At 36.4% G+C, this 13057-nt stretch overlaps 1 protein-coding gene across 6 annotated transcripts in view; it reads right to left on the bottom strand.

The window, feature by feature from the left end:
* The window catches only part of LOC145998923 (CCR4-NOT transcription complex subunit 1-like), a 133307-nt gene that overhangs the window by 38304 nt on the left and 81946 nt on the right, over window positions 1-13057 (bottom strand). For 3 of the 6 annotated variants that reach the window (XM_083135701.1, XM_083135700.1, XM_083135705.1), the window contains 6 exons: window positions 12078-12274; window positions 10413-10553; window positions 9973-10128; window positions 9392-9532; window positions 2918-3139; window positions 1774-1830 (listed from right to left, as the gene is read on the bottom strand). In XM_083135701.1, coding sequence (XP_082991827.1) covers window positions 1774-1830; window positions 2918-3139; window positions 9392-9532; window positions 9973-10128; window positions 10413-10553; window positions 12078-12274 — 914 coding nt within the window. The remainder of the gene's footprint in view (window positions 1-1773; window positions 1831-2917; window positions 3140-9391; window positions 9533-9972; window positions 10129-10412; window positions 10554-12077; window positions 12275-13057) is intronic. The other 3 variants (XM_083135702.1, XM_083135703.1, XM_083135699.1) reach the window with 2 other exon arrangements.

Below are 13057 nucleotides of genomic sequence, written 5' to 3'. Positions count from 1 at the left end.
TCTGACCTAGAGTTCAGCATATTCCCGTGAGTGAGCAACTCTTGGCCTTGTAGCCGACAACTTCTGGTAGCCACTTTCATGTGTTCTTTGTTCCCTTGTAACACTTCATAAAAAAGCGAAACTGTTAAGAGATAACACATATGCTAACTAAAGATCGTCAATCCGCTTAATGCGTTCTCATCCAGGTTTCCGCAAAAGTTTACTTCAATCTTATGTGCATCATATAACTCCAGTTGTCCAAATATCCCCCCCCCCCCAAGAAAAAAAGTGTTCCTTTGGTGACTTCTCCCTCTCAGCAAACATGTAGGGGGGGTGTTGATTGTTTCTTGCTCGTGTGTACACATGGGCTGATTACAGGCAAGGGTGGATACATTCTTGAAAACGAACAAAAATCATAGGACAAGTTAAAAAAAAAAGCCTGCCCCCCACCTTCCCAGCTCACTGATGTGCACAGCAATGTGATAATTGCAGAATTCAGGTCCTATATTTTTAATGCTGTTGTCTGCATAGGAAATAATGCCCGTATTATTGTCTGTTGCATGGTAAAACTTAAAGAAAGGGTCATTTCTTTCTTCTTCACACAGGTGATAAAAGTTACCTCTTCTGACAGTTGCGTTATCTTTGAAATACGGAGGATTTTCTCTTCAACCACCTGTTGCTTGCACGTCCAGTCAGTCACCTTGCTTTTACGCTGCAACTGGCACCAGTGTTTTGTCTAGCATCTGCAAAGCTAACACTTGCTGATGACTCATCCAGCCCGAAGGCAAAAGTCATTGTTTTTAATCTCGCAAAGCTGCTTTGCTTTGATTTGAAGATAACGAAATTTGATCTCCAGAAAGGAAAACAAGAAACTTCATGGTTTGCACCTTCTGATACAAAACTGTACATTTTATTTTAAGTCTCACACAAGAATAAACTTCCTGAACACTCAGAGCAGTGCTGGAAGGAAATGCACACAATATGTATATATGTATATGTATATGTATATAAAAAAAATATTCAATGGGAGCCGAACCAGAACGAATTTTACAGCCCTGTTTTTTTTCCCCCCATCTGGTGCCTAGAAAAGTTGCGTTGTCTATCTCGAGAAATCTTATCTTACCAAGTAATCTTGTAACAGAAATGCTAAATGCTCTAGTAGACCCGTAGTAAATCCAACATTCATTTTGCCTGATTATCTCCCCACTTTTGCTGGCGCCAGTGTGACAGGTGTCAAGATAACTCGAGTTTCGCTTACAATAAGCGAGAGACTGTCTTCCTTTCCGTAGATCTCAGTTCAAACGGGTTTCCTACAAACTAGAACTGTAAGAATTTTGTGGAAGAGCAACGACTGTGCACAATTAAAAGAAATAACGTTATATTAAATCCTTTTTTGTGAAAACGTTTTCATGTTCTATTTTACTTCTCACAGTGGGCAGCCTGTGCATAACAGGTTGTATAACTACCAGGATAAATGGTTACCGTCTCCTAGGAATCTTCCTGTTGAGCTCCGTTTAAGCTCAAAATTGGTGCAAATTCCAATAACGACCCCTTCGAAATAACATGCCTTTTCCCGGGAACTGTGAAAGGTCATTGTATCGAGAGTTGACTGTATAATATTGAAATTTAATTCATGAATATTTTAAACCAAAAGAAAATATTTACATAATAATATTTATCAATATCTTAAAAAACTTTTAATTGTTCGAACTTGCAAGTACTGGAATCAGATCAAAATTTAATTTCATATTGATTCACAACTACACGAGATACAAAATTTAATACAATACTTACAATTTGAGTTGGTCCGCTGGTCTGGAACTGTGGTGTTGTGTGAGTTTCCTGTAAGACCAGAAGACGCAAAACGGAAAACATACTTTTCAAGTCATTGAAACATACATCAAAATTATTTAAAATGTTAAACTATGAAAACTATTGCAACTACATGATTATTATAAACTGTGAATTACAATTAATTATTCTGTGATAATGATGCAACATTTAATTCCTTGTTACACAGTTATGGCTACAAAACTGCAACTGCAGCCACACAAAAAGCACTCTCACCACAGTAGAATCAAGTTTGGTAACCCTGCAGTTTAATTTGCTCATGCAACTACTATTTATTACAAAACGTGATTTTCTGAACGATATGAGTTTCTGATGTTCGAGTTTCATTTCAATGGATAAGTAAACTGAAGATGGAATACTTGCTTTTCTAGATTATTTTAGATAGCTTACTGTAACGATGAGGATGAAACATGAATTGATAAAGCAGACGAGGTCTACCCAGGATCAGAATGCAGGAACCTTTGTTTTGTAGCACATTACACTAAACCCTTGGCCAAGAGTTTTTGCTGAGGGTAAAATAAACACAAAGATCCAAAATAATAACAATGATCTATGTTCTTAATAACCATTTTTAAAGTGGTTTTTACTCTTGTCATGTTTCATTGTGGTTTCCAATGACTATAACTAGCTATTTAAAGTTGTGTCCACCCCCCCCCCCCCCAAAACACACACATATATATGCACGTGCATGCACAGATATAATGTTAGTGTAAACTTGAAAAAGTTCTGGGGAAGCGGAATGAAAAGTCACTGTAAGAATTAAACATACACACTTTCAAAGTAAGATTTAATGTACTATTTTGTAATAAATAATGACCTGACATGATATACATGGAATTTCCGGAAGAAAAGAATGTAGATCAATGAGAAATTTGTGAAGGACTTGGTCCCAGAAAGTCAGAGCGAATGGCAAAATAGATTACATGAAAATGGATTGAAACATTACAAGTGTGTAACATTGTGCCACTGAACCAATATTTAGAAACAAGCAAGATTCATGATGTGATTGCGACTCCAACTGTATACAGATATCCACATGTGGTTACAGTTCCTAAAAAAATACATGCTTCACCTTGCAGATACTTACTGCTGTTGGTTTTGGTAGAAAAATTGATGCATCTCTCTCACTGATTGGTAAAAATCCTGGTATGTTGCGAGCAAACTCCTCGTATACAGCCATCTGCTGAGGCGTCACACCTCCAACCTTCAAACGGATTTGTTCGGGCATTCTTTCTGCCTGGTACGTTAGAACCAGTGGCTCACAGTACCTCCTTCCCTCATTCCTTGCTTGTTTCCTCAGTTCCATATCCTAGGTGAAAGAAATATATAAATATATATATTAGGGATGGTACTAATTAATCGGTACTCTATTGGTATCGGCCGATACAGGCATATCGGTGTATCGGTTTATCAGTAAAATTACCGATTATTTTACCGATCTGATATATTGTTAAATATCTGATAATTTAGTGCAAAATTCTGCCATTTTGTTGTAATTTTTATGGATAATCTCCAAGCCCTACTTTAAAAAAAAGTAAATGTCTAAATATGCAACTTCTTTTGCACTGCAGTCACCTTGAAACACACATTTATTAAAGGGGGCAATGAACCTTTCAGGTTCTTCAAGGACCATTTCTAATTTTATATCGGATCGGTAGAATATCGGTTATAGGTATTGGTAAATTTTATATTGGTACTTTATCGGTATCGGCCCATCCCTAATACAGGAAAACCTCGTTAATACGAAGTTCAAGGGACCAAAAAATGTCAACTTCGTATTAAACGACTTCGAGTTATCCAAACTTTTCAAGATGGCGCCTGTTTTCAGGTGTAAATAAAGTAGAGTATAAATTACCCCCACAAAGTATGTTTTATACTTGGTGGTAGCTCAGAAAATAAGCTTTGTATGTACTATATAATAATATTGTAGGTTTTAAAGAAAGTGTAAAAAATGTTACACAAAATGAGAATACGGAGCTTAACGCGGACGCAAAGATTCCAAGGAGACGGTTAACACCATTTATCCTGCCTAGTTATACAACCGGTTATGCACGGGATGCATGGCGTGGCAAAAAGTCTTATAAAAAACGGTATTTTCTTTTAATTGTGCAAAGTCGTTGCTCTTCCACGAAATTCTTACAAGAAACCCGTTTGCACGGAGACCTACGGAAAGGTAAACAATCTCGTTTATTGCAAAAAGTGAAACTCGGAAGAATCTTGACAGTAGTCACACTGGCGCGAGCTAATCGGACAGAATGAATATTGGATTTTATGTGCGTCCACTAGAACATTGTCCGTTACAGGATTAACTGGTAAGAGAAGATTCTCTTGGGAGAGAAGACAACCTTTCCCTGGCACAAAACAAAACAAAAAATTCGGGGCTGTAAATTTCGTTCTGGTTCGTCTGTCTAAAACACATCCTAAAAAAAGTCACGTATTCTTTGATTCAGTTAACTTCATATTCGCCCCCCCCCCCCCCCCTTTTACAGGGATCAGTTCAAACTCTTCCTCAACTTGCATTGTAATCCACTCTGAAAAAGTAAACACACAACTTGCGATCTGTTTGCACCGAATGTGTATCCTAGGACACATGAAACAGTGCCGCACTCGATAATCACTCTGGTTTGGATCCCACTTTAAACTGAATATTTAGTCCCGCTTAGCTCATCAGCATAAAATGAACTAAAAACAAGCTTTACGAAACTTGCGTATTTTCAGATTAATCGACAATTTATTGTAGGTTTCAGGAGTATTCTGGAGGTCAAACACTCGCTCCGCCAAAACTTTTCCTCTCGTATTCCTACATTGAGCATTGCAGTTTTTTTTGTTTGTTTTTTTAACAGCAGCATGCTAATGGTTCTGAAGAAAAGCGGGGATTATATGGCTTTGTGAGATTCAAAACAATGAAGCTTATTCCTTCGCACTGGGTTATCTGCAAGCGAGAGCTTTCCAGACGCTAGACTAAACACTGGCGCCAGCTGCAGCGTAAACACAATGAGACAGGCTGGAAGTTAGAGCAGCAGGTGGCAGAAGGGAAATCATCGGCATTTTAAAGATAACGCAGTTGTCCAAGACCGAACTTTCATCAGCAGTGTGAAAAAAAAATGACCTTGCATTACCTTTTACCATGCATCAGACAATAATACGGGCAATATTTCCTATCCAGACAGCTGCATTCAAACAAGAAAGAGGGACCTGAATTCTGCAATTAACACATTGCCATGCACACCAGTGGTGGATAATGACCTGTTGTAGGAGAAGGAAGGGGTTCACTTTTCTTTTACTTATCATGCGGTTTTTGTTCGTTTTAAAGAAGGTACCCAGAACTGTTTTTTTTTTTTTTAGACGCCAAGGGAAAGGAGCCCTTGTGCGCACATGAGCAAGAAAATCGTGGCCGAAACAATTAGCAATGGACCCCCCCCCCCCCGTTTGCTGATAGATAAAGGGGAGAAGTCACTCAGACAACAAAACACCGTTTTGGCAAATTTTATGACCGGAACAGTTGGGAAACGTATGAAGCGGGAAACTGAAGTTGCAACATACGTAAGATCGATGTCAACTTTTGCGGGAAACCTAGATGACAACGCATTAAGCGGGTTGACGATCTTTAGTTGGCCTATGCGGCTTTGATTATCTGTAACAGTTTCCTTTTTTTTTTTTATGAAGTTCTACAGGGCACAAAGAACACGCTTTTAATGAAAGTGGTTACCGGAAGTTGTCTGCTACCAGGCCAAAAGTTGCTCGTTCACGGGAAATTGCTGTATCTCGAGCTCAGAGCTAGACAGATGGGTGAGACTTCCAGACGCCACGCGTCTTGTATTTTGGAACATTCGTGCGATCTTATCTCGCATTTCTCATCTAGCACTGGTGAATATTTCCAAGGTGGCGCATTCAGCGGGGAAAGAGCTTGACCTCCCATGCACATTGACAAAGAATGTCAATGTCCAGCGGGCATTTCGGGCTGCTTCCCTCGAGTTGTCAGCAGCTCTTAGGACAAGGAAACATGTCAAGGTCAAGTTAAAATAACGTCCAAGCTCTCTCCACATTCGATCTTCTTTTGTCGACTTACGCAGGTGTCTACTTCGAATTAAGCGAAAACAGTTTTGCGGAAGGGTCTTGTAAACAACTTCGTATTAAAAATTATCCGTATTTCGATTTATCCGTACTGAAATACATTATAAATCCTATCTTATCAGCTGGGGAATGGGAAGAACTTCGGATTAAAGGGTACTTCGTATTAACCAATATCGTATTAACGAGGTTTTCCTGTATATATATATATTGATGCATTCACTGGATCTTCACAGTTACACACACAGACCATTAGGGATGGTACCAATTAATCGGTACTCTATCGGTATCGACCAATATAGGCATATGGGTGTATTGGTAAAATGATCTGTAATTTTACCGATCCGATATATCGATAAATATCTGATAATTTAGTGCAAAATTCTGCAAATTTTATGGATAATCTCCATGCCCTACTTTCTTAAAAAGTAAATGTCCAAATATGCAATTTCTTTTGAACTGCAGCCACCTTGAAACACACATTTATAAAGGAGGTCAATCAAGCTTTCAGGTTCTTCAAGGACCATTTCTAATTTTATATCGGATCGGTAGATTATAGGTTATTGGTATAGATAAATTTTATATCGGTACTTTATCGGTATCAGCCAAAATTTCATATCGGCCCATCCCTAATATATTTCCATATGAAAGCAGACTGAATTTCCAATTGCAATTTGGTATTCAAAATGATATTTCAGAATTATTACACTGAATAAAGTATCCAGCTTAGACACTTTTAATTTTGTAAAAGTAAAACTTCCTCTCCAATAAAGCACACAGTAGAACATCAATTACACAATTTTTTAGGGGACTGTGGCTAATGAAGTTAATCTTTTTGCTTCCCCTGTAAACAATGAGATACATTGAAATTAAGATCTGATACGCAGTGCATTAAATTTTTTGAAATTTGCTTAAACATACTTCAGTTATCAAAAGATGGAAAGTGTTAATTTCAGATTTTTTCACAATCAGGATCCAGTGTGCTGAAATACAGGAAAATGTATTTTCATTCTTTGGGACCTGAAAAGTACGCATGAAAATGAAAAATCGGAATTTCGCTGTATTTGGCATGGAATATATGAAGCAAGAATGTGTCAGATTAATCTCTACTATTTCAATGTTAGCCAATCTAAACAACAAATTACTAATTTATCAGTAAAACTGCCCAGTACTTTTATTGATCAGATATTTATTAAAATAGCCTGATTTTAGGGTAACATTCTATCACTTTTTTTTTTTTTTTTTTTTTTGATACACCATTTAGTTCTTTCTGTACAATAATGTCCATATAAGCAGTGTCTTTTGTAATGTAACCCTATTTCTGACATACATTAATTAAGGAAGTCAACGGACATGTTTTACTTCAAGGAAATTAGATCGGTAAAAATAATGTTTATCACTACCAGTAATATTTACAACGTTGTGACTGTCTTTAACAATTTAATATCTTGGAAACTAACAATGGTAGAATTACAAATTATAGCTCATTTTTGTCAACCCACATCAGGCTATACACCATGCATTATAAAATTGCATGTATCTCAGGAACATAATCTGAGCTACACTATGTTCCGCAAGTGTGCATGGGCGCAAATACCTGGCCGAGATACCGTAAATCCGAGTGAGCATTTAAGAGTTATGAGTTTATTTTGCATCATTTCATGATAAAATGCATTTCCCAGCTTTTCTTAAATTTACCAAAAAATGAACATTACAATGTGTAATGTTACATTTCATATTTTTATCATGTAGTTGATGTCATGTAAAACAAACAACATTTCATGAACACTTTTGAATGATTCCTCCACTTCGTTAATTATAATATTTAAATGTTACAAAATTTTCGCAGATTCTAAGTTTCCTACATTTTAATTCCGTTGACCTTGGTCCCCTAAAAAAAGTAAAATCAATGTTCCACTGCACGTAAAGGGATAATATATTTGTAAAATTAATGGCAATTTTACTATAACTGATGCAAGAAATGTCTTTACTGGCTAATACTGACAATGCGATATGTATACACTATTGTATACATTTCCCTCACAATGAAATTAAATATATTAGTTCGAGACTCAAAATCTACAGTTATGTTATGGACTAGATCAAATCAAGATCTGATTAAGTAAAATCAGAACCCATATTTACTGCCATGCACGGAAAGGGACACTGAATTACCGTATTTACTCATGTATAATGCACACTTTTTTCCAAAATTTTTACACCCAAAAACTGTGGTGCGTATTATACACGGAATAATTTTTTCATGTTTCTGGAACCCTATTATGTTATATATCGTTGTAAAGCTTGAATTCTGTAGTTTCTGAATATGGCAACAGTATTCCATTCAAGATGGCGACACTAATGTCCAATGCAGTTGAAATAAGCTCATCACAAAATGAAGGAATGTTCTGATTTTTGTGGTACTTTGGATGAAAGAAAAGATAAGAAGAAAATAATAATTAAAATGTATTACTGGCCAAATAATATGACATATATGGAGTGTGTAAATGCCTTAATGAAAGAAATCTTATTCTGCTAACTGCTAGTTTGAGGGTCCTCCTAAATGTTACGTCAGTCATGGAAAAAGTATATATTTTGAAGGGGTTTATTTTTTAGAAAAAGTAGAGAAAATGATTGATTGATTGACTTGCTTTATCTTACTTCACTTTTTGTGCCATTTTTGGCTAATTTGCGAAGATTGGGATGAGTGACAATATGATGAAATTGATGGACACTCACAAATACCCATGCCCAGGCCAGGATTCAAACCCGGGACCACTAGCGTCGTAGTGCGATGTGCTAACCATTCTGCCACGGGGCTGGCTAAAGAGAAAATGAGCAAAACCATGCGTAAAAGCTTGTAATGTAATGTTCTGCAACACAAGAAAAGCAGTGCCGTTCTCTGGCAGAATTCGAGCATGCACCTTTCATCACATGGGATGTGTATCAGCGGTATTTGTTGGGCAAGAAACAACAAAAAATAACTTCCTGAGCGCTGCAAATCCATAACGTAATTTTGATCTCCCTTTCTACTATTGCAGAATAAATAAGGTGGTTAAGAGTGGAAGGTTTGAAATGCTAAACAAAGTGGAGGGAGAGGGGGGAGGTGGCTTGGGTTTGTGACTTACTGTTTACACAAGAGGATATTCTCCTCTTGGTCCACATAGCAACAGGTGACTCATTACATAAGTATGATGTCACTAGCTCTTGATTGGCATAGCACCAGCTTTACGACCTACAACTAAGAAAGCCATTTCATGAACCTGGATTATACTGTGCATTGTACAGTAGATAAAAAATTTTTGTCACTTTTCCTCATGAAAAACCAGTTTGTGCATTATACACGCGTAAATACGGTATACTCTTAAATTTCTGAGCATTCAAAAATGATAGGGTTTATTTGTCCTCAACATAAACCAGGCCTTTTTTGTAATGCAGTTTTCTTGGTAAAAGTATAAGGTCCCTCTAATATTTTTACTTGGATTCTTACCTGAAGCAAGCGCTTATCAATTTCTGGAATAGCCTTTTCAATGGCTGTTTTCTGAATGAATGCACAAGCCAACTCCATGTTGTCCTGAGCTGCTACTGACGCTGCTTGTTCAGCAAGCTCTTTCTGTTGAGATGTAGCACCCTGCAAAAGAAGAAATTTCATTTTAATTACATAGATGCTTCTGCGTCAATTAGGGATGGGACAGATTAATTGTCACTCTTTTCAGTATCTTCTGATATTGGAAAGAACCATATATTGATAAATAGCGTGTAATTTAGTACACAATTGTACCATTTTGTTAATATTTTTATGAATATGAAGGTAGTCTCTGATTGCATACATTAACTATACAGTGATGTTCTTTATTGAACATTTATAATATTATATTGTACTGGTAGAACATCAGCATTAGTCAATTTTACGAAGGCCCATCCCTATTATAAATTGGAAGCTACAGTTTATGAAACTTTACCATTATAATTATCTCTGACTTTTGTGTTGTAACAAACTGTGTCACCTGAAATAAAAAGTTTTGAGTTTGTAGACCTATATTTATGAAACAGAAAAGTATGGAGACTTACCATCAGAGCAGATAAGAATGCTGTTTTCAGGTTCGTGCTGATTGACACCAGCAACTGATCTCTGCAGGTGATCATGGCCATTCCGGCTGTGAGGTTACGCACCATATGGTGAGCTGCAGCACGCATGCGAGTTTCTTCAGGATCCAGTGCAAAATCCTGTAAACACCAAAGAATGCATCAAACCAATGTCAAATATAAAGAAATTTCATGCCAGAAACCTTAAAAAAGTATTCACTGTGCATTGCACCATGACAAGCAGGCACATAGAGGATGTGGAAGTGATGTGATCAGCCACCTTGTAACTAACAGTTACCATGATGGTTGCAAATGCATATCATCTTTACAACACTTGAAACTTATGACCACTGCTGAATCTTATGAATTCAACAGTTTATTGAACAGGTAAAAAGAAGGTAAATACTGAAATTTTGAAAACTTACCTTCTTCACAATCTGCTCACAAGTTGTTAAAGCTATCTTAATGGACCTATCCACGACTGGATGGATCCATTCTTGCACAGCCCTCTCCACAGCTGGCCGTACGAACTGTTTCAGTTGAGGATGTGCCTGGAACAGTGCCAACTGGAACAAGAGTAAAGCATTCATCTTGTGATTCACAGAAACAAAAAAAAACACCACTTTAAGTTTTTACATAAATACATATTATGGCTGAGTCAATACCGATAGTCAGTATGAAACAGTATTGGTTGGAATTTAATCATCAATACTTTTCAGATTCTGGGTTCCTCGCTAACTCTCCAAAAATGTAATGCTACACTGGCACAGCGTAAATATCTTGGAAATTGTGCAAAATGAGTTATCTTCATTCCTTTCGCAACAACATTGTGGGGAGAAATGGAATTTGTGATTGAGTATTAAGTGGAATCAAAAGAACCGAATCCAGAAGTGGAAGTGACTTGCTTGTTCATTTTGCAACTTTTTCTCTTGCAGATTCCAAAAATGCACGTAAATTCCAGGCAATCAGCAAAATTCCCTGACATTTCCCTGTTTTCCAGGTTCTCCAGATGCGTAGCAACCATGGAATCAGTATGAGTATCAACACTGGTATCGGCTCATCCCTAATAAATATAATAGCTTTAACAAAAACACAACAGTTTTCTAAAAAGTATATCATGAAGTGACGGGCATAAAAGTAATGACTAGATCAAGAAAAATGTTTTTTTTGTTGTCTTTTTTGGCAAAATTCATAAAAATTACTGATACAATAAAAATTTTCAGATAGAAGACAAAGAACTGAAATTACACTACAAGTAAACACAAGAGTGCTTCATATTACTGGGGAATCTGAATGTATGGATTTGTGTATTGAAATTAGGGATGGGACCGATTAATCGGTACTCTATTGGTATCAGCTGATATAGCCATATTGGTGTATATCTATTATATTTTCCCATTTGGTTATGATTTTTATTGATATCAACATACAATATCCAAGCCCTACTTAAAAAATTAAATGTCTAAATATGCAGCTTCTTTTGCATTGTAGTCAACCTTGAAACACACATTTATTAAGGAGGTGAATTAATCATTCCGATTCTTCAAGAGCCATTTGGAATTCTCGGTACTTGGTCGGTATCGGTCAAAATTTTGTATCAGTCAATCTCTAATTGAATTGATGGATTAATTTGCTTTATTTTACTTCGCATTTTGTGCCACTTTTGGCAAATTTGCGAAGATGGGGATGAGTGATGAAATTGATGAATGGACAATTGCAAAAATCCATGGCCAGGCCAGGATTCGAACCTGGGACCCCTGGCATCATAGTGCGATGTGCTAACCACTCTGCTACGGGGGCCAGCTTCCCTAATTGAAATAAACACAATTCTCTATAACACACTCACGCAAACGGATAACAGTAATTTACAAAACAAAAGAAAGTCTTAAATTTAAAAGCTATCATGGGTTTGTCACTCACAATATTCATACAGATTAACGTTGCATGCCTAATTACAAGGTGAAATCATACAGATTTTAACAATACAGAATGGTGTTTTTTCCACTCCAGAGAATAACATACTCTAACCCACCAACTATCACTGGTTATAACTGATATTCACATGAAACAGAACGATGATCAAAACATACCTGGTTGTTAACGCTTATGTGAGAAGCCAAACTTGCAATTCCGTTAACGCTGATTTCCATGTAGCTGAACCTTGGCTCTGGTGGCCCCGATGCAATATTTGGCGTAGGAGTGGTGTTTGTGGGAGCCACAGATGATGGTGGTGTTGGTGCTGATGAAATTGCAATTGGATTTATTTCCTCATTAGTAACATTTTGTGCTACAAAAGAAAATATTTAATGTTGTAATAATATTTAATACTCAGCAGTCAACAAACTAACATGATTTCCTGCAAAGCAATATTTTTTTTGTGCCAGTAAAACTTAGCAAAGCACTGTTGTGATGGATGAATAACAAGCATGGAATAAGGAAAAAAAAATCAACGAAAAAAAATTGCATTACAAAACGTACCTTATGAATTAATTCTCGGTATTTATTTCTTGCTATTGCTAAGTCAATACAAATATATATCTGGTAAATTGATAGGATGTAGCTACAATTTATAAAATTTCTGAATAATCATGTCAAAAAGCAGAAAATATACTGGTGCATTCACCGATAATATTTTGAATAAATTTTTATCACTAATTTCATTGTATTATTTAATAGAAATACACCGTTATTTCGGTAAGAATATTTTATAGCATGGGAGATGGGTGGTAAATGTACACTCAAACATGCATTTTACACAGTATTACATTTTGTAGCAAAAAGTTTATTTACATTTTTTTTGTCCACTTCTGGCATTTTTATTGTTGACAGATACCAGAAGTCCCATGCTGAGAATACACTATGTTTAGTGATTATGATGAGTGCCTAAAGAGTCTATGAACCTGATGAAGGGGGCAGTTGTACCCTGAAACGTTGTTTTTTAAATTTTCATACTCACTCATGTAATTTCAAAATTTTATACTAAATTTAGTATTGCTTATATTATATAGTGAGTAACACGCACAATACACAAATATGTTTTTATCATGATGCTCTAAAAAAAATATACCAC

This window comes from Lepisma saccharinum, chromosome 14, assembly GCF_977018435.1.
Source record: "Lepisma saccharinum chromosome 14, izLepSacc3.1, whole genome shotgun sequence".
In the NCBI taxonomy this organism is placed as follows: domain Eukaryota; kingdom Metazoa; phylum Arthropoda; class Insecta; order Zygentoma; family Lepismatidae; genus Lepisma; species Lepisma saccharinum.
The sequence above is the reverse complement of the archived record's forward strand: the minus strand, read 5'-3'. Positions and strand labels throughout refer to the sequence as shown.